Raw genomic sequence first — 23,939 nt, forward strand, 5'->3', positions numbered from 1 at the left:
GCTAAAATTAGAAAGACAAACCATGTGAGATTGCTAACTTCAAGGTTAACATCAATCAGTCTAAAAGCTGTATTTAAATAAGAAGTAAACTCTTGTTGCAGAGCGGTAATTGACAGTAAGCTATGAATCAATATTTAAACTACATTACAAGGCATAAAAATTATTCTGTATTTTTATTAACAGGAGTTTAAATTCATGGAGCAGTCACGTTCCCCGTCTGTGTCGCCTAGTAAGCAGCCTGCTTCAGCAATCTCAACAACCATAACTTTGTTTGAGCAATATTGTAATGAAGGAAATCCATTTGAAATTCAGGTCAACAGCAAAGATGATGAGACAGAAGATGTACTTGCTTCTAATGGGGTATGGAGCATTTCATAAATACAAGAACCATGCTAGCTCTCATTATCATTAAATGAACATGACATACAGTATATTGGAAAGATCAATTATCTTGTGAATCAGTGATTGACAACTACATTTGTCTTTAATATTTTGCATTCTATATTGCACCAAAAGTAGCCATTTTACTACTTAAAATAGGTCACTCTGCTTTCTGGCATTGGCAGTTAAAAGCAGGGCTTCCTGTGGAAAGCCAGATATGTTTGTTTTGCAGTGGATCAATATTTTCCCATCCAAGTCAATTGTTCCTGAAGACTAGCAAGCCATGTTCCACTTAGAACAGAAACAGAAAAGTGCTAATTTATCACAGGACAATTAGATGCAATTTACTTAACTTTCCTGGTTGTGGTAAATTTGGCCTTGTTTTAATATTAGAAGGATTAGCTCCCTCTGACTTGTTAGAGAATAATCTCCACAGATAATTCATAGATTGTTCTTTCTATATGTTTACATAAACTTACCATGATTTCCGAAGGAGAATGTAATTTGTTGAGTAGTTTTTATTTTTTGAATGTTATGGGGATGATAGTTTGAGATCTACTGGTATAATAGTCAACATTAACTTTAAATGTATTGATCTTTTTGTTGATTTGTATCATAAGCATACAATCAAATGTTTATTTAAAAGAAAACATTTTATATAGTGTTATGCATGCAGAAACTTCATACGTACATTTCTCATTAAAACCTTTGTCCTAACTTACTCTTCGGTCAAATATTATTTTCCCCTCTTATTATGTGATGAGCCAGTCCATCTGACAGTCTTACTGGACTTACTCTCAGTGCCTTAACAAACCTGGCACACGCTGTAAGATTTAACCAAGTTATCAGGTCGCCAGTCTCCAAATGGAACTTTGTTCAGATTCTCTCTTGAATGATATGTTGGTGGCCATCTGTTCTGTCCATGATTTGTTGAGCTCCCTACCTCTTCCCTTCTATGGGAATTCGAATATAACAAGGGGTTCAAATCCTCCCAGTGCCCCTCTCCTTACTGAGCTACATGGGCAAGAAGGAGGGAAAGGAGGAATTCCCAGTGGCAGAGCTAGCCCTCAGGATGAAAACACACCCTGCAGAAGCTGGGACTAGGAGCATCAGAACAAGGAGAGGCCCAACGTGCCCCTGGTTCTCTCTTCCTTTTCTTCCCCCGGGTATCTTCACAGCCCCTGAACACCAGTGAAGTCAGCTGAGTCTGTTCCAAAACTTGGACTCTGGACATTCTTTCCTGACTTCTAACTGGTTGTTAGCTACCACACCATTATATAATTGTTTTAAAGCAAGTCACATAGTAGACCTAGATTATTTGTAATTTTCTTGTAGTTTATAAGATCAAAAACAAAATATAAATCTATCTTGAAAGGTTATTAATTGTCTGTTTACCTAAAAGACCAGAGTGGCTGCTGCATAATAATTCTGTTCTATCCGGAATCTAAAACAATCTTTTTAAGGTGTTTGAGACCAAATTTTTTGCTTTATCTGTTGGTTAAATAAGTGTTTATTTTAAAAGGGCATATTTTTCCAAATGCCCTGTATAAACCATGAGTAAATACGTCCGCTTTGCAGTGAGGGTTCAGGCAAAAATTCCTCAAGTGCTGAAAGTTCTCCAATGCCTATCCCACTGTTTCCCCTGAAAGAAGACGAGTTATCTGGCAATTGACACAATTGACCGGGAAAGAATCCTAGAGTGTCTTCATGGACAAAACCATGGGATATGCCCCAGACACACATGGGCAGGCTCAGAAACAGTGAGGCCATAGTAACATGGGATAGCTTTGCTGTGGCAGCACTTGCATCCAAGCTAAGCTAATGTGGGTGCTCAGACCAGGGTGCCAGTGACCATGGCCCTACCCAATTCATGGTCCATTTTCATAAATTTCACGGTCATAGCATTTTAAAAATCTTGAGTTTCACGGTTTCAGCTATTTAAATCTTAAATTTCACAATATCGTAACAAAGCATGAATGTGTTTTAAAAGAGTAAAATATAAACATGTAAAGCCCTTCAGTCAGCATTTCTCAAACAGGGGGCCCTGACCCAAAAGGGGGTTGCAAGGCTATTGTGTGTGTGTGTGTGTGGGGGGGGGGGGGGTTTCGTGGTATTGTCACCCATACTTTTGGCTGACTTCAGAGCTGAGCAGCTGGAAATTGGCAGCTATTGGCCAGGCGCCCAGTTCTGAAGGCAGCACAGAAGTAAGGGTGGCAATACCAAGGCCACCCCCTTTTGGATTGGGACCCCCTGTTTGAGAAACACTGCCTATAGTTTAGGGTAAAAGTACACAAACTACCAGATTTTATGGGGAAGAACAGATTTCACGGGCGGAGACCAGATTTCACACTCTGTGACGTGTTTTTCATGGCTGTGAATTTGGTAGGATCCTACCAATGACCCAGGTTAACTGTGCATTGAAGACCCACCCCAAAAGGGTTAGAAGTAGAATTATTTAAAAAAAGGAAGTTTTATGTTGAGGGTTGGATTCTGTGGCAAAGAATCTGTGAAATCCTCATGATGGGCATAGGACTGATGCCATTAAAGTGTAAAGCTAAGCATGTCTTGAATTTCTTACTGGTGTATTTCTTTCTCTTAGTATTTAGCATTTTAGAAAGGGGTTTAAATAGTTTTTAAAGATGCTAATTTTATCTACTTTAAAGACCAAATGAAATCTCAAAACCAGCTTATTTCTTGGAACAAAATACAAGCCAAGGTGTGAAGTCTGATGTCTCCTCTCATTACAAAATGGATTGTCCACAAATTACAACTGTCAACATTTGAGCAAGTGAAAGTGTATATTGTTTATTTACAGCCTCTGTATTTTTCTCCCTTACATCCCTTTTCTCCTGACTCAATGATGTAAAATTTGAGGGTGTCAAAGCTGCCTTTGGTTCTGACTTCAGCTTTTCTAATATTTTCCTTTCCAGCCTGTATGCTATGTGAAGTCAGAAAACTGTAAATTCAAATGAAAAATAAGCTTATGTGCTTCTCTTCCTTTTGTGATTTCCCACACTTCAGAATCTGTTCTGCTGTATCCTGCCACTTCTAGGCCTATCAGATTTAGCCAACTTAATCTGTATTCAGCTTCTCCTTCTCGCCTTCTTACCACGTGGTTAAAAATTGATAGTGATAGAAGGTGATCATTCTTGAGGTTGATATTTTTGTATTGAGTACAATGTGACCACTGAACCAGTCTCTTAGCTCTTTGTGTACCCATAAATTAAATACAGGCTGGAGAATCATTTCAACTTTCTGAGTGAATGACTCCTACTGTAAGAATGAGCTAATTTGACTAAATAAAAAAATCATACAACATGCTTCTGTGTTCAGTAAAATACCGAAATTGATCTTCCTAAAACATTTCTTCTCAGATCTCTGGCAAGCTGTGTAGGAATTGCCATAATAGATCAGACACCTGGTCCATCCTGTCTCTCTGACAGTAGCCAACACCACATGCTTTATAGAAAAGTTCAGGAAACCTCAGTGTGAGGTACTCTTTCCTTCCCACCCACCGACCCCAATCTCTTCATACTTTTTATATAGTTAGAGAGTGGCTTAAGCCCTGAAGTATGAGGTTTTCATATCCCTCCAAAGCATTTTAATTATTTTAGCATTAGCTAGAACTCTGAAATATATTGTTAAACATATAATCATCCATCCCCTCTGAATTTTGCTAATTGGCCTCAGTGACATGACGTGACAATGAGTTCCACAGATGAATTGCCGTGTAGAAGTATTTTTGTTTTATCATTTTTGAATTTGCCACTTGTCAATTAGGTTTTTAGAGGTCGCTGCATTCCATCCTATTAAAATTACCTATATTTGCTTCTAGTGTGCAATATTATGATACGATTATTATAGGATTTGATATTCAGTTCCATCCAAAGCTGATGCTGGATGAAGAATAATCAACATGTCCTCACGATTAAATAAATACCTCACCCTTTAGATGTGTGACATACCTTAGCCAGAATTAGTTAAAGACTCCATGGTCTTCACTGGGGATTGATCTCCAGGGATTTGAGCATCAAAAAGCACACGCCTCTACCTGTTGAGCTAAAGGAGTTCTTCATCTGTTCAACTGTAGTTGGCTGTATTTTTTCTGGAATCAGTCACTGGGGGGCGTCTTGATCATATGTATTAGCAGTAGGCTAATATGTTACATATGCAGCAAAGACAGCCTTTCTGTAGCCCATGTTGTGGTTTCCATATTCTAACTTTGAATTATGTTCTGTTTTGTAGAGTGACACACTACTGTGAGATTACAAGGCTGGCTGTGTTGTCCTATTTTTAATATTTGTGTGCCAGCATAAAGTGTTCTGCATTACAGTGAAACCTAAATATGTCATGAAATGATAAAAACTGAATCTGTGTCTGCTGAAGAACTGTAATTGATTTTTGGCTTTCTTTGATACTAGCAGGACAGAATGTTCAGTGTGGGCAGAATGGAATACGGAGGACGTGATTTATGTGTTTTTGTTCTTGTGATAAACATAGGCCATTCTTATTATAAACAGTTTCATTAACCTTAAATGTGGTATTAATTATTCTGGAAACTTCAGATTAGTTTGTAGAATTAAAGTGTTTTTCAAATTAATATCATTTATCCTTGGTGTCTATGCAAACCAAAGTTTACAGTCTCACTTATGCAGAGAGATTTTATTTTCTTTCCTTTGCAAAAAGATCTTTGGTAGTGGCTTCCTATATTTGTACCCACACAGAACCCTGTTACACTTTCATAGAATGTACTGCTTATTCCATACAGCACTGAAACTTAGCACCTTGGAAATTAAATAGCTGATTGCTTCTGTGTTAAAAGGAAATGCTGTGAAACTAAGGAACTGTGCTGAACAAGTAGATCAATATGTTCAGTTACTCTGTGTATTACACCTATCTATCTGTCTAGGCACTTATATGGCTCTTATCACTGTAGTATCTAATATGGCCTGGTCTACACTGGAGGAGGGATCGACCTAAGATACGCAACTTCAGCTACGAGAATAGAGTAGCTGAAGTTGACGTATTTTAGTTCGACTTACCTTGTGTCCTCATGGCGTGGGGTCGATTGCCGCGGTCCCCTGTTGACTTTGCTTCTGCCTCTCGCCGAGCTGGAGTTCAGCAGTCGACAGGAGAGCGATCGGAGATCGATTTATCGCGTCTGCACCACACGCGATAAATCGATCCCCAGTAGATCGATTCCTACCCGCCAATCTGGCAGGTAGTATAGACATACCCTAAGTGCCTCATAATTGTTGTTGGAGTTTATCTTTGAAACACCCCCGTGAGGTAGGGAAGTCCTATCCCCATTTTTTACAGATGGGAACCTGGGGCACAGGGTAGATCAAGTGACTTGCCCAGAGTAACGTAGGAAATCTGTAACAAAGTTAGAAATTGAACCCAGCTTCTTCAAGTGATTGCATGTGTCCATTCCACTGCAGGTGTGTGTGCACTCAGTCTTCCAAGTTGGAGATTTTTCCCTTAGCGATATCCATTGGTGTGGTGTGTGTGCCCTCAGCCACCTTGTGCTTCTGAATGATAGTATAAAGGGTGGAGCTGCCTCCCCCCACTTTTTTCTTACAACCCATAATCGGTAGTCAAGTGCATTGGCTTGCTACTGCAGGTAACTTCCCTGCAAAGGGAGAAATCTTCCTTTTTATAAATAATTAAATTAGTGGTATTTGTTAGTGGTGTTAGATTAGTTAGATTATTGTAGTGTTGTCGTTTCTTGCAGAGTTGGTTCCCTCTTATTCACAGGGTGCTGACACCCAGTGCCTTGGTCTCTGAGTTTTGAGTCTTGTACTGGCTGCAAGAAATTTGTGCTGGTAAGCGACTGTCTCGTCGGGAATAGAATACCAGTTTGTGATGTAACATTTCTCTCAGCCCTATTGGTTCCCAACATGTTATCCCATTTCCTGTGTGCTGGATCCCATATTACTACAGCTCAATGGGTCCTAAGTACTGAGGACAAGTAGTTTATTTGAATCCTGCAGTTTATTTCCTCCACTCTCTGACCCTCTAATTCCCTTCCCTGTCCTTCCTCGGGACCCATTCTCACAAGGATTCCCATCTCCAAGAATTGCAGTCTCTTCTCAATTTGGGAGCTATAGAAGAGGTTCCCCCTCTCCATTGAGGGAAGAGTTTCTATTCATGATACTTCCTGATTCTAAAGGTGAAAGGAGGTCCCAGAACCATCCTAGACCTGTGAAATTTGAATAAATATGTAAAGATTGTATCATTCCCTTCTCTGGAGACTGGTACACTGCCCTCATCTTGAAGGATGCATATTTCCATATGGCTATCCATCAAAGCTGCAGGAGATTCCTAAGATTTCTGGTCAACAACACCCATTATAAGTTTAGGCCTTTGTCTTGTCTGCTGTCCCGTGAGTATTTACAAAATGCATGGTTCGTGGTAGCTGTATTTTTTTAAAGAAAACAAGAGTGCAGGTGTGCCGTAACTTAGACGACTGGCTGGTACAAGGTCAATCCATACCCTAAGTAGAAGTCAGTCTATCCAGGATCTAATCCCTCTTCAGTATTCTGGGTCTCTTGACCAACGAGGACAAGTCAATCTTCTCTGCTGATCAGAGAATTTAATGTTTAGGGCCAATTCTGGGTTCTTCACTAGCCAGGGCATTCCTACCTCAAGCCAAATTCCAGACAATGTTACGTTTACATAGACTTCAAAGCCACTTAGAATGGTAAGAAGCTGCCTCAGACTACCAGGGCACATGGCCTCTTTGTTGTATGTGGTTTGGCATGCCACGCTTTGTCTCAGAGAGTTGCAAAGCTGGGTAAAGTCAGTGGATTCCCCGTGGATTTCAGTGGATTGTCACCCATTGGACATGCTGATTTGAATGCCTGCAGGAGTACTAGCCTCTCTGGTCTGGTGGATGGATCCAGCCAATGTGTATGGGAGTTACCTTCACACCTTCCTTGTGCACACTAACTCTTAGTTATGGACATTTTTTTTTAAATTGGAGAGCTCGCCTAGGAAACCTACAAACTGAAGGTCTGTGTTTTTACCAAGATTTGGCTCTCCACATAAATGTGTGGGCATTGTTGGCTATTCATATGGTCTGTCGAGCTTTTCTCCCTCATATCAAGGGCAACACTCTACAAGTCGCCACAGACTGTGGTGATCTACATGAACAGAGAGTGATGGGCCAAATCAGTCTTTGTCAAAAGGCGATACATCTTTGGGAGTTTTGAGACCAATCTCATAGTCTCTTTCCTTACTGGTGTTCAGAAGTTGGATCATGAGAACATGATCCTTACAGCTCTGGCTTTGTCTTGCTAGCATTGGTTTGACAGTCTGCTGAGCTTCTCTACCAGGACTACTTTGATCTCCCAGGACCCCAATCATATGCTATGTCCTGACCCAGCCATTCTCCATTTTACAGCCTGGATAGTCCATGGTTAACACCTCAAGAGGTGTTTGGGGAATGTGCAAAATACTCCACCTGTTGAAGTGGAAGTGAGTCTCCTTGTGGTCAAAACAGAGAGAAGTGTTTTGCCAATCCTGATTTCTGTTCAACATGTTGTGGACTCTCTCTGTTCCACCTGAAACAACAAGCCCTATAGATTGGTTCCATCAGAGTTCTCATGGTAGCTATCATTGCTTTCCACCCAGAAATTGCTGGCCACTCAGTATTTTCTGATGTTATGTCAGTTAGATTCTTAAAAGGTCTGGGCAGGTTATAGCTCTGTCATGGATCCCATTCCTTCCTGGGGCTTAAATCTGGTGCTCCACCCTTTGAACCAATGGCTACCTCTCTTTTACTGCATCTATTTTTGGTAACTATTACCTCTGCGAGAAGAGTTACGAACGTTGGCAACTGACCCTTCTTTCTCCCCCCCCCTTTTTTTTAATAAGGAGAGGGTATTATGTCCACTTATGGAATTCGTGACTAAATTAGTATCAGAATTCCACCTCAATCAAGCCATATACTTACTTTCTTTCTTAAGCCCCATTCTCATAAGGATGAGAAGAGGCTCCATGCTTAGGATGTTAGAAGGGTGTTGGATTTTTTAATTGGACAGGACTAGTGTTTTAGATGGTTGGTCTTCCTAGCTGCTTATTTCGGTTGTCGACAGGATGAAAGGCCTTCCAGTCTTCATGCAGGGGATTTCATCCTGGATTTTGTCCTGCACACATCTCTGCTATGATATTGCCAGTATGCCTCATGCTACAGGATCTCAAACAGGTTCTGCAATTCTTTTGGCTTAAAGTAACTATAGCAGACATTTGTAGAGCTGTAGCTTGATCATTGGTACATTCCTTTACTACTCATTATACTGTATCTTAGCATTCCAGAAATGATGCCAAGTTTGGACAAGTACTTTTTTCAGTTTTTCAGGTAGACTCTGAAACCCACTTCTGGACTGAACTGTTTGAGAGTCAGCTGGAGTGGAATGGACCTGTGCATTCACTTGAAGGAGGGAAAAAAAGGTTACTAACCTGTTCTGTATCTGTTCTTCTTGGAGTGCTAGCTCATGTTGATTCCATTCTAGGTGTGTGCACGGCAATGTGCATGGCCATCAGAGATTTTTGCCTTAACGGTACCTCTAGAGCTAGCTGTAGTGCCCTCTAGAATGCCACACTCATGCCGTGGTATATCCGGCACTGCCAGCCCACGCCCTCTCAGTTTCTTCTTCCCGCTTGTGGTGGTCAGTCGGAGCGCCTCTCTTGCTTGTCAAGAGCTAGCGGTTTCTTCCATTGGACTTTGGGCCTTTATTCAGTTCTAGTTAGTGTTAAGTAGTTGTTAAGTGCATAGTTAGCTGATAGTTAAGGTCCCAGTGAGGACTTCACACCAAGCTCTTGGCCATCTTAAAGGTCCATCGCTGACTCTGGTGAGTGGTATGGGACCCACCACCCTGCCTGCACTATCATCATCCCAAGCCCAAGCGCGCAGAGAGCACAGGTCTGCACCTGCTCCTATGACATCTCCGGTGCCGCAGGACCAGGCAAAGGCTCCCTGAGAGGACAAGCTAGCCGTTAAGACCCCTCCAGGGTTGGGGGGGGGGCACCATTGGTTGCCGGACAAGCAATCCGTGCCAGGTTGCAACCGCACCGCTGGTCGCCCAAACTCTCTTCCTGCATGCCAAGACGTTATTCCCCAGTGCGGGGTCAACACTCCCCATATTATGACCGATGCTGTTTGCCCTCTCACCAATCCGCATCTAGACATCAGTCTTGGTCGCCGGCACCGTGGCACCGCTCCCCCCATGTTACCGCTCTCCGTAGCACCGTTCCCCCGATGCTGATCTCCCTGGCACTGGGACTGTTCTCCCCAGTAAAGCCACCAGTTGTTTATGCCTAGTCAGTGCTCACCAGTAGCCACGACCAGCCAGCAGACCCAGGCATCAACGGCTCCTCCCTGTTCGCCAGAGAGGGGTTCCTCTGGCACGGAGGCCCAGTTCAGCCTATCGTCCCAGTTTCTCCGATGGGATTGGGCACCGGAAACTGCTCTGCTGTCCATAGCACTGCAGGGGCAGCAAGGCCAGTGGCCAACACAGTGGCCATATTGGCGAGCATGGGGCCTTCTGGTGATGACAGAACAAGGAGTAATGGTCTCAAGTTGCAGTGGGGGAGGTTTAGATTGGATATTAGGAAAAACTTTTTCACTAGGAGGGTGGTGAAGCACTGGAATGGGTTACCTAGGGAGGTGGTGGAATCTCCTTCCTTTAGAGGTTTTTAAGGTCAGGCTTGACAAAGCCCTGGCTGGGATGATTTAGTTGGGATTAGGTCCTGCTTTGAGCAGGGGGTTGGACTAGATGACCTCCTGAGGTCCCTTCCAACCCTGATATTCTATGATGATGCCCCCTTTGCAGCATGTTTCTGTGGACGCGTCAGAGCGAAGATTGACGGCCCCACCGACACCAGGCCTGGTACCGGAAGCTCGCTCCGAGGTCGGGGTGGAGGATCCAGTGCCCACCCCCAAACCTCCAGTGTCTGCTGAGCCTTCAGTTTCTCCACTGGTGGCCAGGGCATCCACCTCTTTCCCCGATGAGGCGGTTGTGGGACCTTCCATGGCCAGCCTCCTGGATGACTTTAAAGAACACCAAGCCCTTCTCAGGTGGGTGGCAGAGAACTTGTGGCTGGAAGTGCAGGAGATGGTGGAGCAGGAGGGGGACACCCTTTTCAATGTCCCCTTGGCCTCCACGCCTGCCTGGATCACCCTACTGATACATGGGGTCCTCAAGATTGCTAAGGCTCTGTGGCAGACCCCATCCTCTATCCCACCCACCTCAAAACAGGCCGAGGAAAAAGTACTTTGTGCCAGCCATAGGTTTCGAGTACTTGTATACCCACCCTTCCCTGGGCTCGCTAGTGGTGTCGGCGGCCAACGAGAAGGACAAGCAAACGGCAAATGGTCCGCCTCTACCCCCAAGAACAAAGAAGCCAAAAAACTTGATTTACTTGGCAGAAAAATGTATTCAACAGATGGTTTGCCACCCGGAAATGTAAACTATCAGGCCCTGCTGGGCTGATACAATTTTAATCTCTGGGACAGTCTCCAGAAGTTCCAGGACTCCCTTCCTTGGGGTCAGGCTCAGGAGTTTGGTACCCTGGTAAAGGAAGGGACCGTGGCAGCCAGATGCTCCCTGCAAATGGCATGGGACACAGCGGACTCGGCAGCGAGGGTGGTCGCATCGGCATGGTTATGCGATGCAGCTCCTGGCTCCAAACGGCGGTCTTTCCCAGGAGATGCAGGCGTCAATTCAGGACCTCCCCTTTGACAGAGTTGGGCTCTTCTCTGATCAAATGGATGGCAGGCTAAACGGGTAGAAGGACACTAAGGCTACCCTTCGCTCATTAGACATGTATACGCAGCAGTCTGCTAGAAAGCCATTCCGGCCTCCACCACTGTCGAGGCCTTGGTGAGCCTGGCAGGGATCTGCAAAGAGAAGGAACACCGGGTTTAGCCGTCGCCGCGCTTCCTCCTCTTACCAGCCCATCCTGGACCGGCTAAGTACCCAGGGGCCCAAAAGCAATTGTTTTGATGGTGCGCTCGAGACCGATGTCCCAGTCAGCTGGCCAGATCCTGCCCATCATTTCCTCAACCATCTTTCTCCCTACAGCTCTGTTTGGTCAGGGGTTATCTCTGACTACCGGGTCCTGGACATAGTAGCTCGGGGCTATACCCTGCAGTTTGTGGATACCCCTTCTTCCCCCCTGCTTGCCTGTCCCTCTTCAGGGACCCCTCTCACAAGTAACTCCTGGTTCAGGAGGTCGACAAGCTCCTGCAGTTAGAGGCTGTGGAGGCAGTTCCTCGGGACATGGAAGGAAGAGGATTCTACTTCCAATACTTCCTAATCCTGAAGGCCAAAGTGGGGCCTCAGACCCATCCTGGACCTGCACGGCCTCAACAAGTCTCTCAAGAAGTTGAAGTTCCACAGGGTCTCCATGGTCTCCATTATCCCCTTCCTGGATCCGGGGGACTGGTACACCGCTCTCGACTTAAAGGATGCTTACTTCCATGTTTCTATATTCCTAGGAGCCGTCTGTGTCCTGGGTTTCATAGTGGCAGAGTGCCATTTCCAGTTCATGGCGCTACCCTTTGGCCTGTCTTCGGCCCCCAGGGTGTTCATGAAATGCGTGGCGCCAGTAGCAGCTTACCTCAGACGTTGTGGGCTCCAGATCTTTCCATACCTCGATGACTGGCTCCTCAAGGGCAGGACTCTGGGATAGGTGCAGAGAAACCTCGATCTGGTATGCTCCATCTTCAACCAATTGGGTCTGTTAATAAACACAGAAAAGTCCATGTTAATGCCAGTCCAGCGCATAGAGTTTATCTAAGCGGTTCTCAATTCCATGCAAGCCAGAACCTTCCTTCCGGAAGCACGCTTTCAGGCCTTGGCGGATCTCATTGCCCATGTGAGGAGACATCTGATCACTACGGCCCGCACTTGCCTGCAGCTGATGGGTCACATGGCAGCATGCACATACATGGTCAGGCACTCCCGGCTTCATCTGTGATCCCTGCAAACGTGACTAGCAACAGTCTGTTTCCAGTAGGCACCCCCTAGACCGATCAGTCCCAGTGCTGGACTGCATCCTCTCGTCCTTGAACTAGTGGCTAGACCCCAAGTCAGTGCTGCAGGGAGTTCCCTTTGTGTCCCCATCACCATCACTTACTCTGCTCTCAGACACATCAGATCTGGGTTGAGGAGCCAGCCTGGGCGAGCTCAGCACCCAAGGTTGCTGGATGCAGCACGTCTTAGCTCTTTATATCAATGTCAGGGAGCTCAAGGCGTTGCACCTGGCCTGTCAGACATTTTTGCCCCACCTGAAAGGCAAGGTGGTGCAGGTCCTCATGGACAACACAGCCGCGATGTATTACATCAACAGTCAGAGTGGCGCAGGTCCTCGGCCCTGTGTCAAGAGGCGCTCAGGCTCTGGGAACTTTGAGCACAATGCCATCCACCTGGTGGCCGCTCACTTACCTGGAACCAGGGATGTCCTGGCAGATCGCCTCAGCAGGACTTTCTCCTCTCATCACGAGTGATCCCTCCATCTGGAAGTGGTCAACTTGATCTTCCGACGGTGGGGGAATCCCCAGGTGGACCTATTTACGTCCAGGCAGAACAGGAAGTGCCACGTGTTCTGCTCCCTTTATGGCGGGGACGAGGGTTCCCTGTCATACGCCTTCCAAGTGCTGATGTACGCCTTTCCGCCAGTGACGCTTATCCACAGAGTCCCCCTAAAAGTGAAGCAAAACAGAGCATGGGTCATTCTCATTGCCCTGGCATGGCCTTGCCAGCACTAGTTTGGCATGACGCTGAGTCTTTCGGTAGCCGACCCGGTGCAGTTACCTCTCTCTCTCTGGATCTGCTATCCCAGAACCACAGCAATCTGCTGCACCTGATGGTATGGCTTCTCCGTGGCTAAGCACAGACAAGTGGGAGTGCTCTGCAGCGGCCCAACAGGTCCTGCTGGGCAGCAGGAAACCTTCCACCAGGGCTACCTATGTAGTCAAGTGGAAGCGCTTTGTATGTTGGACCTTGGACAAGCGCATTCATCCTGAGGAGGCCTCAAGTTGTTTCCCAGTTCCACACAGAGCAGGACATTTACTTACTGGTCCTCTGTCTGAAGCCTCACGCACCAGATGAGGAGCGCAGGTTGCATATGCTAAACGTCAGATGGGTGCTGGCCTTCTACATCGATAGAACGCTGCCGTTCCGCAAGTCAACACAGTTGTTTGTTGCTGTCGCAGACAGGATGACGGGCTACCTGGTGTCAGCCCAGAGAATTTTGTGTCTGATCACTGCGTGCATCCGCCACTGCTACAAACTGGCAAAAATGCCCTTGCCAGCAATTGTGACAGCTCATTCCACTAGAGCGCAGGCGTCTTCTGCGGCCTTCCTGGCGCAGATGCCGATCCAAGAGATCTGTCGGGCTAACACCTGGTCACCGTCCATACGTTCGCATCGCACTGCGCACTGACTCAGCAGGCGCGAGACGACGCTTACTTTGGCAGAGCTGTACTACAAGGTACACAACAGTGAACTCCGAGCCCACCTCCACTGATACTGCTTGCGAGTCACCTAGAATGGAATCGATATGAGCAAGCACTCTAAGAACAACAGTTACAAAAGGTAGGTAACTGTTTTTTCTTCAAGATGTGTTGCACGTGTCCATTCCATGACCTGCCCTCCTTCCGTTCTATATCAGTGTGTGTCTGGTAAGAAAGAACTGAGAGGGGGCTGAGGAGGCTCTCCAGGAGGCAGAGTAGATCCTCTGCTGCTGCATACACTGCCGGCAGTGTTGGTACCAAGAGATTTTCATGATGCTGCTGCTGTTGCACCAAAGGAATCAGCATAGCAGTGAGAGTTAGTCTCCATGGCCCAGGCACCACTGCTGGAGTGGATGACCTGTGGTCATCTTTCCAAATGACGCTCTACCTTGTCCTAATTGTTTACCGGTGGCTGACTCCAGGGACATCAATTTGTGGTGAATGGAGGTCTGATCTTCTGTGCTGCTTTCTCAGTACCGGAGGAGGGGATTCGTGTTGACTTCCAGAAGCAATGTCCGGAGGGATACTCCTCACCCATGCCAAAGTACTCAGTGCCTGCTGGGAATGGGAGGGTTCAGAAGGTGGATATGCAGGGGGGCCTCCATGAGAATGTGATGCAGTCTCATTCTGTCCTTTTTGGGGCAGGGTTTGAAGTCCCTGCAAATCTGGTATTGGTCTTGAATGTGACCCTCATTTAGGTGCTTCAAGCAGGAGGAATGAGGGTCACTCATGGGCACAGATTTCTTGCAGCTGGCACAAGTCTTAAAACCCAGACACCAAGGGATACCTCCATACTGGGTGGAGTACCCTGTCACTCAGAGGGAACGAACTCTGCAGGAAAAATAACAAAAAATACGTATGCTAATCTAACACTAACGAATACCACTAAATGACCTATTCACAGAGAAGAAGATAATTGCGAGGGAGCGGGGTCTGGTGAGGCTCTGCCCTTCATACCATTGTGCAGCAGTAGGAAGTGACTGAGTGCACACGCTACCCCGATGGGTACCGCCAAAGGAAAAATCTCCAGTTCTGGAGCACTGGCTATGCACTCCTTGAAGTGGAATAGACATGTGCAATCACTTAAAGAGCAACAGGAACTGAACAGGTTAGTAAAAGATTCCCCCCACCCCCAAGGCCCAGTCCAGTACCTTATCCACTTGACTAGTCTTCCTCCATTCCCCACAAAGTACTCCAAAGAGCTGACATAGCTGATATTTTAAAAAGATCAGGATTTATATTGTATAATACAGCTCTAAAGAAAAAAACTTTGGTTCAGTCAAAAGGGAAAATATCTCTCTGTTGGGGAGGGAGATCCATTCAGTCTTGTTATGTTGCAGTTTCTGCACTGGTCTTTTTTAAGGCACGCTTTTTAGCACTTAAGTTTGTAATTATTTCGGGCAGTTTTTGCACTTTCATTTCACAAATTTGTTTGCTGTTTTCTAAAATGTAAAAGCAGTCTGTGGGGAGTATAACAAGTCTAAAGATTTATGTCAAATGATCTATAGTGCGGTAACAGTTTGCTGAATTTTTTAATAAGATTTCTGTTTAACTACACAGTAGTCAGTGTGGCCAACATTTTCAAACTTGGTTACCTGAAATTAGGCATCTACATCCATAGTTATCACATTAATATGTGTCATCCATGGCTTCCTTTGAAATCAGTATGTCCTGTGAGTGTTCTGAACCTTTCTTAAAAGCAAGCCATTTGTTATAGGTGCCTAGGTGTGGATTTTAGGTTACTAACAACCACCCAAGTTTAAAAAAAAAAAAAGTAAGAAATTGTGAATTAATATTTGGCAATGACAAAAGTGAGTGGCTTTTGATATCCAAAGGAACCCCACAACCTCTAACAAAGTTCATTTTAATACAATGGAGGAGATATCTTTTTGTGTACTTAGGTTAGGCAGGATTGTGTATGAGGGGGTATGCAGGGTTCCGCAGGCTGCTTGCCGCTCCTCCAGGTACCTCCCACGAAGCTCCCATTGGCCGTGGTTCCCCGTTCCCGGCCAATGGGAGCTGCGGGGGAGCAGTGCCTGGAAGCCAGGGCAACACATGGAGCCCTTTCTTCCCTCCCCCCCCACCCCCCGGCCACAGGGACGTGATGCCAGCCGCATCAGGGAGTGGCATGGGGCTCGAGGGGGGCAATCCCGTGGGCCGTAGTTTGCTCACTCCTGGCCTGGAGGTAGGCCCGGGGGTGCCCGCGGGCAGTTTGTCAGGCCGCAGGAAATAGCCCCGTGGGCCACATGCAGCCCACAGGCCGTGTGTTTGTGACCCCTGGTCTAGATCATCCCAGATAGACATTTATCTAATCTACTCTTAAATATCTCCAGAGATGGAGATTCCACAACCTCCCTAGGCAGGTTTGAGAGCACAATGTCTGGGGCTATCTAAGGTGTATCTGTTAAAATAAGTTATAGGATCACCTTCCTTGTATACTGTGTGTCATGTATGTTAATTACACAGATTTGAAGAACCTGCTTCACATGCATTTAAAGTTTTAGAAGAAAAAATGCATGATACTGTATTGTAATGCTGAGAAATATTCAGATAAATGTCAGTGTTCTGCAATAATCAAGTTGTGCAAAGTCAAAGTGACTCTGTGTAGCATCACTACGTACCAGTCCAACAAACTGAAAAATACTCCAGTGGAAGTGTCCTGTTGAATGTACTAGAACTGATTTTAAAAACGCTTAAATATTTTGTTAATATTTTCAAAATGTCTATAAAACATATGCACATCATGGAAAAGATTACTTTTTAAAAGGGTATACACAAAATAACCAAAAGTTTTCATAATCACCTACTGTTTTGGTACTTTCTTACTCAGTCTAGTGGTTTTACACCGCCTTTTCTATTGCCAATATGTTGACCAATTTAGATTTTATATAAACTGTGCAGCATATTATTGACTAAAAAAGCAATAATAAATGATGTCAAATATCTGAATAACATAGGTAATATTGAGGCAAGGAGGAAAACAGTGATTAGGAGAAAAAGTGATTAAAATATTTACAGGACATCTGGAATAGAAGCATGTTTTAAAATCTAGTTAAAGATTTTGTGTTTTTTGTCCATTGTCAAAGTTCTCCTGTATTATTAATGAGCTGGGTAGACAGTTTTTAATCATACACCGGATACAGAAAACTCAGTCAAGGTACAAATAACACTGTTGCATTGTGGAAGAACTAAAAGCAAAGAAGTCACAAAGCACTACTCATTTTTTTTAAAATGGATGTTCAGGGATATTCTTAAAAAAATAAATAAATAGTGAAAGCTGTTGTTTTGTTTCTTTAATAGTATGAATCTGATGAACAGGAGAAGAGTGCCTATCAAGAGTATGACAGTGACAGTGATGTTCCTGAGGAGCTGAAAAGAGATTATGTGGATGAGCAGACAGGAGATGCCCCTGTAAAAAGGTAAACATACAATTATTTGCCCTTTTGCAGCTCTTGCTCTATGCTTTTTAAACTTTCCTTTCTATAAGATTTCCATAGAACCAAATACTTAGCTGTCAAATAATCTCTAATACTGCAGGCATAATTCGAACGGTATGGAACGTAGCTCTCCAAAATAGAGAAGCTGTAAGCTGTGCAGCATTATCTGACGTATGTAGTATTGTTGTAGCCATGTTGGACCCAGGATAGTAGAGAGACAAGGTGGGTGAGGTAATATCTTTTATTGGATCAACTTCTGTTGGTGAGAGACACAAGATTTTGAGCTACACAGAGCTCTTCCTCAGGTCTGGGAAAGGTACTCAGAGTGTCACAGCTAAATATAAGGTTGAACAGATAGTTTAGCATAAGTAGTTAGCACATATTAAGGGACCATTCAAGGTAAAGTGGCCTGTTATAACTCTGTAGTCATAGGCTAAAAAGGGGGAATTAGTGGGTTACAGATTGTTGTAATAAGCCATAAATCCAGTGTCTTTATTAAGATCGAGTTTGTGTCTAGAAAAGTTATGAATTTAAGTTCCCAGGCTTGTCTTTTGAAAGTGTTGTGCAGGGTTCCTTTGAGGATGAGTGTTAGATATAGAGTGATCGCTTTGTGAAGTGTTCACTCATAGGTGATACAGTGTTTTTGTCTTTTATCACTTTCCTGTGCGTTCATTTGAGAGCATAGTGATTTGTCTGGTTTCACCCACATTGGCAGGGCCGGCTCTATGCACCAGCAAAACAAGCTGGTGCTTGGGGCGGCACATTTTTAGGGGTGGCATGGCCCCTAAAAATGTGCCCCAGCCACCCTAGCTCACCTCCACTGCTGCTGCTGCCACGGCACACGAAACAGCTGATTCGCGCGCCGCTACTCGTCCTCCCTCCCAGGCTCTCAAGGGGAGATCCCGAGTGGCTGCGGCGCGCAAAACAGCTGTTTCGTGTGCCGCTGCTCCCCCTCCCTCCCAGACTTGAGAGCCTGGGAGGGAGGGGGAGAAGCGGCGCCCGCGCTGCGGCCACTCGGAGTCTCCCCCTCCCTCCCAGGCTCTCAAACCTGGGAGGGAGGGGGAGATCCCGAGTGGCCGCGGCGCGGGCCGCTTCTCCCCGTCCCTCCCTCCTAGGCTTCAGAGCCTGCGGGGAGGAGGCAGGGCTGGGGATTTGGGGAAGGGGCGGAGTTGAGGTGGGGCCGGGGGGTGGGGTAATTAAAGGTGGGAGGACGGCCAAAATTGTTTTTGCTTTGGGCGGCAAAAATCCTAGAGCCGGCCCTGCACATTGGACATGTACTGCATTGGATGAGGTAGACCATATGTTATGAAAGGCATGTGTAGGACTTAGGGATCTTGAAAGGTGTATTGTGGAGGGTTTTGATCATTGTACAATGGAGATATGTCTGCAGGTTTTGTATCTGTTCTGGCAGGATCTGGTGCCTCTCTGAGTTGGTGTGTCTTGGTCTGTGGGGAGCTTGCTTCTGATGATATCGGAGAGGATGAAAGGTTGTCTGAAGGCCAGAAGAAGGGATTCCGGAAATATTTCTTTTGGGATGGGGTCACTAATAAGTATGGGTTGTAATTGTTTGATGATACCCCGTATGGGTTCCATTGTGGGATGGTAGGTGACAACTAGGGTTGTGCAGTCAAAGGGGGTTTTATTTAATAGAGTCCCAGCACAACTGCAACAGCCACCACCACCTATCTATTAAACTCTCTCTCTAGAACGCTCCCACACCAGCATCAACTTCCTGGACACCACAATCAGCTTCAGCATTGGAACCCTACAGACAACCATATACAAGAAACCCACGGATCACCACACCTACCTTCACATATGCACTAACCACCCAAAACATATAAAGAAATCTGTTATCTACTGTTAGGGGGCTTATTTCTTCACCTTTTCACTTCCTTGGTCCTTTTTGCATGAACAGAGAGCAACAATACCCGCAGTTCAAAGGCTCAAACAATTTGATGTTTATTGGGGTGAACTTTTAGCAAGCATGATTCCAGTTTCCTTTCTCAGTGTCCCCCTTTCCCAGTTCTGACACCACAGAGCCATTCCTGTTCCCATTCCCCCTTAGCAAAACATGATTCCAATTTCCCCACCCCCATTCCCTGTTCCCATTCCCCCCGCCTTACTTCCTGATTGACTGCAGAGTATATAGTAAAACTTGAGTTCTGCTTAGCTATATCTTAACCAATTATTTTACTGAAATTTAACCAATCCTAACATACTGTAACATGATTATTTAACCAATTATATTCCACCACCTTAATTGGTTTACACCAAGCAAAATTAATTATACAGCACAGCAGACAAACAATTACAGAACCAGAGAGAGACCATGCAAATAAACATACAAAACAATACAGAAGTGAGGATTTTACAACTACATCTATACAGACATAAGGGTTTTCCAGCTGTGTCTATTGATAAGTGAGTTCTTACCAGACAGAAGACTATCACACTAAATTTCCTTTTACATGTTCTAGGCTCTTCCCTTTATCTGGAGGTGAGAGATTGGATCACCTTCCTAACAGTCCCAGATTGCCTTATTTTAATTTGACTAAACAGGGCCTCAGACTGTCACAGTGAGAGACACAGATAGACAATGATTTTGATTCTTTTATACCTCTATAACTAGCTAAGTTATAAGAATACACCTAAATTCTTAAAGGCCAGACAGGCTTGAATATCTTATAGGCCAAATTTCAGAGTAGCAGCCGTGTTACTCCTGTTCTTTTTGCGGATACAGACTACTTGTGGCACTTTAGAGACTAACAAATTTATTAGAGCATAAGCTTTTGTGGGCTACAGCCCACTTCTTCGGCTGCATATAGAATGGAACATATATTGAGGAGAGAGAGAGACACACACATACAGAGAGCATGAACAGGTGGACTCCTCCGGACGGTCGAAACAACGGACTGGACTTCTACATAGATTGCTTCCGTCAACATGCAAAGGCTGAAATTGTGCAAAAGCAACATCACTTGGCCCATAACCTCAGCCATGCTGAACACAACGCCATCTACAGCCTCAGAAACAACTGTGACATCATAATCAAAAAGGCTGACAAAGGAGGTGCTGTCGTTGTCATGAATAAATTGGAATATGACCAAGAGGCTGCTAGACAGCTCTCTAACACCACATTCAACAGGCCATTATCCTCTGATCCCACTGAGGATTACCTAAAGAAACTACACCATCTGCTAAAAAAAAAAATTCCCTGACAAAGCACAGGAACAAATCTGTACAGGCACATGCCTAGAACCCCGACCAGGGGTATTCTATTTGCTACCCAAGATCCATAAACCTAGAAATCCTGGACGCCCCATCATCTCAGGCATTGGCACCCTAACATCAGGCTTGTCTGGTTATGTGGACTCTCTCCTCTGGCCCTATGCTACCAGCACTCCCAGCTATCTTCGAGACACCACTGACTTCCTGAGGAAACTACAATCCGTCGGTGATATTCCAGAAAACACCATCCTGGCCACTATGGATGTAGAAGCCCTCTACATCAATATTCCACACAAAGATGGACTACAAACTATCAGGAACAGTATCCCTGATAATGTCACAGCTAATCTGGTGGCTGAACTTTGTGACTTTGTCCTCACTCACAACTATTTCACATTTGGGGACATTATATACCTTCAAGTCAGCGGCACTGCTATGGGAACCCGCATGGCCCCCAGTATGCCAACATTTTTATGGCTGACTTAGGGGACGAGAGCTAAGGAAGCGTTGTTCCAACGCCCCTACTCTACTTGCACTACATTGATGACATCTTCATCATCTGGACCCATGGAAAAGAAGCCCTTGAGGAATTCCACCATGATTTCAATAATTTCCATCCCACTATCAACCTCAGCCTAGATCAACCACACAAGCGGTCCATTTCCTGGAAACTACTGTGCTAATAAGCGATGGTCACATAAATACCACCCTATACCGGAAACCTACTGACCGCTACACTTACCTACGTCCCTCCAGCTTCCATCCAGGACACACCACACGTTCCATTGTCTACAGCCAAGCTCTAAGATATAACTGCATTTGCTCCAATCCCTCAGACAGAGACAAGCACCTACAAGATCTCTATCAAGCATTCTTAAAACTACAATACTCACCTGCTGAAGTGAAAGAACAGATTGACAGAGCCAGACGAGTACCCAGAAGTCACCTCCTACAAGACAGGCCCAACAAAGAAAATAACAGAATACCGCTAGCTGTCACCTTCAGCCCCCAACTAAAACCTCTCCAGCGCATCATCAAAGATCTACAACCTATCCTGAAAGATGATCTCTCTCAGATCTTGGGAGACAGACCTGTCCTCGCTTACAGACAACCCCTCTCCCCACCCCAATCTAAAGCAAATACTCACCAGCAACCACATCACTGAGCAAAAACACTGACCCAGGAACCTATCCTTGTAACAAAGCCCGATGCCAACTCTGTCCACATATCTATTCAAGTGACATCATCATAGGACCTAATCACATCAGCCATACCATCAGGGGCTTGTTCACCTGCACATCTACCAATGTGATATGTACCAGCAATGCCCCTCTGCCATGTACATTGGCCAGACCGGACAGTCTCTCCGCAAAAGAATTAATGGACACAAATCTGACATCAGGAATCATAATACACAAAAACCAGTGGGAGAACACTTTAACCTGTCTGGTCATTCAATGACAGACCTGTGGGTGGTTATTTTACAACAGAAAAACTTCAAAAACAGACTTCAACGAGAGACTGCTGAGCTGGAATTGATATGCAAACTAGATACAATCAATTTAGGATTGAATAAAAGGACTGGGAATGGCTGAACCATTACAAACATTGAATCTATCTCCCCTTGTAAGTATTCTCACACTTCTTAGCCCAGTACAGACCGTTTGATATCTTGATTATCACTTCAAAATTTTTTTTCTCTTAATTGGCCTCTCAGAGTTGGTAAGACAACTCCCACCTGTTCATACTCTCTCTCTCTCTCTGTGTGTGTGTGTGTGTGTGTGTGTATCTCCTCAATACATGTTCCATTCTATATGCATCCGAAGAAGTGAGCTGTAGCCCACGAAAGCTTATGCTCTGATAAATTTGTTAGTCTCTAAGGTGCCACAAGTACTCCTGTTCTTTTTATAGGCCAGACGGGCTTGAATATCTATATCCTAACACTCCACCCATTTTTTATCTTTCTTCTTTTGGGATCCTCCTGCCCAGGTATCCCTGGAAAAGCATAGGACTTATGGCGACACATTTCCTGATGGGGCCAGGCATCAAGGTGGAAGGTGTCGATATTTCATTTGTCCCACTGCCCCTTGTGTAGTATAGTGCCCTGCACCTTCTCTTGTACGGGCATACCACACCTATTTTAATTAGTGTTCCAGACTTCCCATTATAGTGGGCCTAAGAAGGTTGGGTCCAGGTTGTTTAGTACACTGTGAGGTAGGGAGGGCTTACTACATTACTTATAGTTTATTTTCATATGCAACATAACACAGGTACAGTTAACAATACACAATTCACAGCAACACCGAGTCCTGACCACTGCAGTATGGTTCAGCATTTGAGCCACCACCAAAACACTGCCTTTCCTCCTTCGACAGAGTTAAGATTTTAATGTGTTCATTTGCTGGCAGTTGCAACAAGCTGCCCCTGCAGGTTTTGCATGCTTTTGTTCACATCATAAGTCCATTGAATGTCCACAGAGAAATGGGTTATTGTTTAAACCAACTTAACCACTTGGTATGGAATCAGGCAGTATGCCCCGGTTTGATTATTTACAGCAATAAGATTTACAGATTCATTTGTGCACCAAAGTTCAGATAGCAGCATGTAGATGTATGTCGTTTGGTTAGGGGCTGGTGTAATTGTGCCCCCAGTAATATGTACATTTTTAGCAAAACACCTTATACACCCAAGTGTAGACCCCTTGCCATAAGCCATTGATCCTACTCCTCCATAGGCATAGGAGACGGGCACATTTAAACATTTTTTCTGGATTTACACCATTTTCCACACCCCTTTATTGATTCTCAGGGAGTTCCTCCCCTTCTCATTATTCCCATAGGGCTTGTGGGGCCCACCTTAGTTGCCGTTCTATTTCCAGGCACCATGGTTTGCTATTACATAGGTGCTGACCTCCTAGTTGAGCCTTTTGCATTCCCGTACACATCTTCCCCCCAGGTCAGCCTTTTGAAGCCATCCCCCACCTACGTTATTCTAGCAACAATACAAACTCCACAGACAAACAACGCAAAACATAGATTCATGGTATTCTGGGTTATTTTTTTGCTGGTGCCAGCATGCTTGTAGAGCGTCTGAAAAACAAAACAAAAAACAATTTTCACCCCCCCTGGTGGGGACAGATTATTGCTTAATAATAATACCAATTCCTTTTACAAATTTCCTTGCTAATTGCAGGCAAAACAGAAGAATTACTTCCAGGCTCTCCTTATTTTGTTGTGTAGTCAGGCTAGTGAATTACCCTACTCACTGGTCATTTATGAGGTGGTGTGGCTCAGTTTCCCCTCTTGTACAACAGACCAGGTTTGCAATAGTTTTTTTTTTTTTTTTTTTTGCTGTACCAAGCTTTAAGT

General features: G+C 44.9%; 1 protein-coding gene across 6 annotated transcripts in view; it reads left to right on the plus strand.

The window, feature by feature from the left end:
* VPS50 (VPS50 subunit of EARP/GARPII complex) overlaps positions 1-23,939 on the plus strand; it is a 170,139-nt gene that overhangs the window by 84,762 nt on the left and 61,438 nt on the right. For all 6 annotated transcript variants that reach the window (XM_034760445.1, XM_034760446.1, XM_034760447.1 and 3 more), the window contains 2 exons: positions 184-360; positions 17,204-17,322. In XM_034760445.1, the coding sequence (XP_034616336.1) occupies positions 184-360; positions 17,204-17,322 (296 nt within the window). The remainder of the gene's footprint in view (positions 1-183; positions 361-17,203; positions 17,323-23,939) is intronic.

Source organism: Trachemys scripta, chromosome 2, assembly GCF_013100865.1.
Source record: "Trachemys scripta elegans isolate TJP31775 chromosome 2, CAS_Tse_1.0, whole genome shotgun sequence".
Classification (NCBI taxonomy): domain Eukaryota; kingdom Metazoa; phylum Chordata; order Testudines; family Emydidae; genus Trachemys; species Trachemys scripta.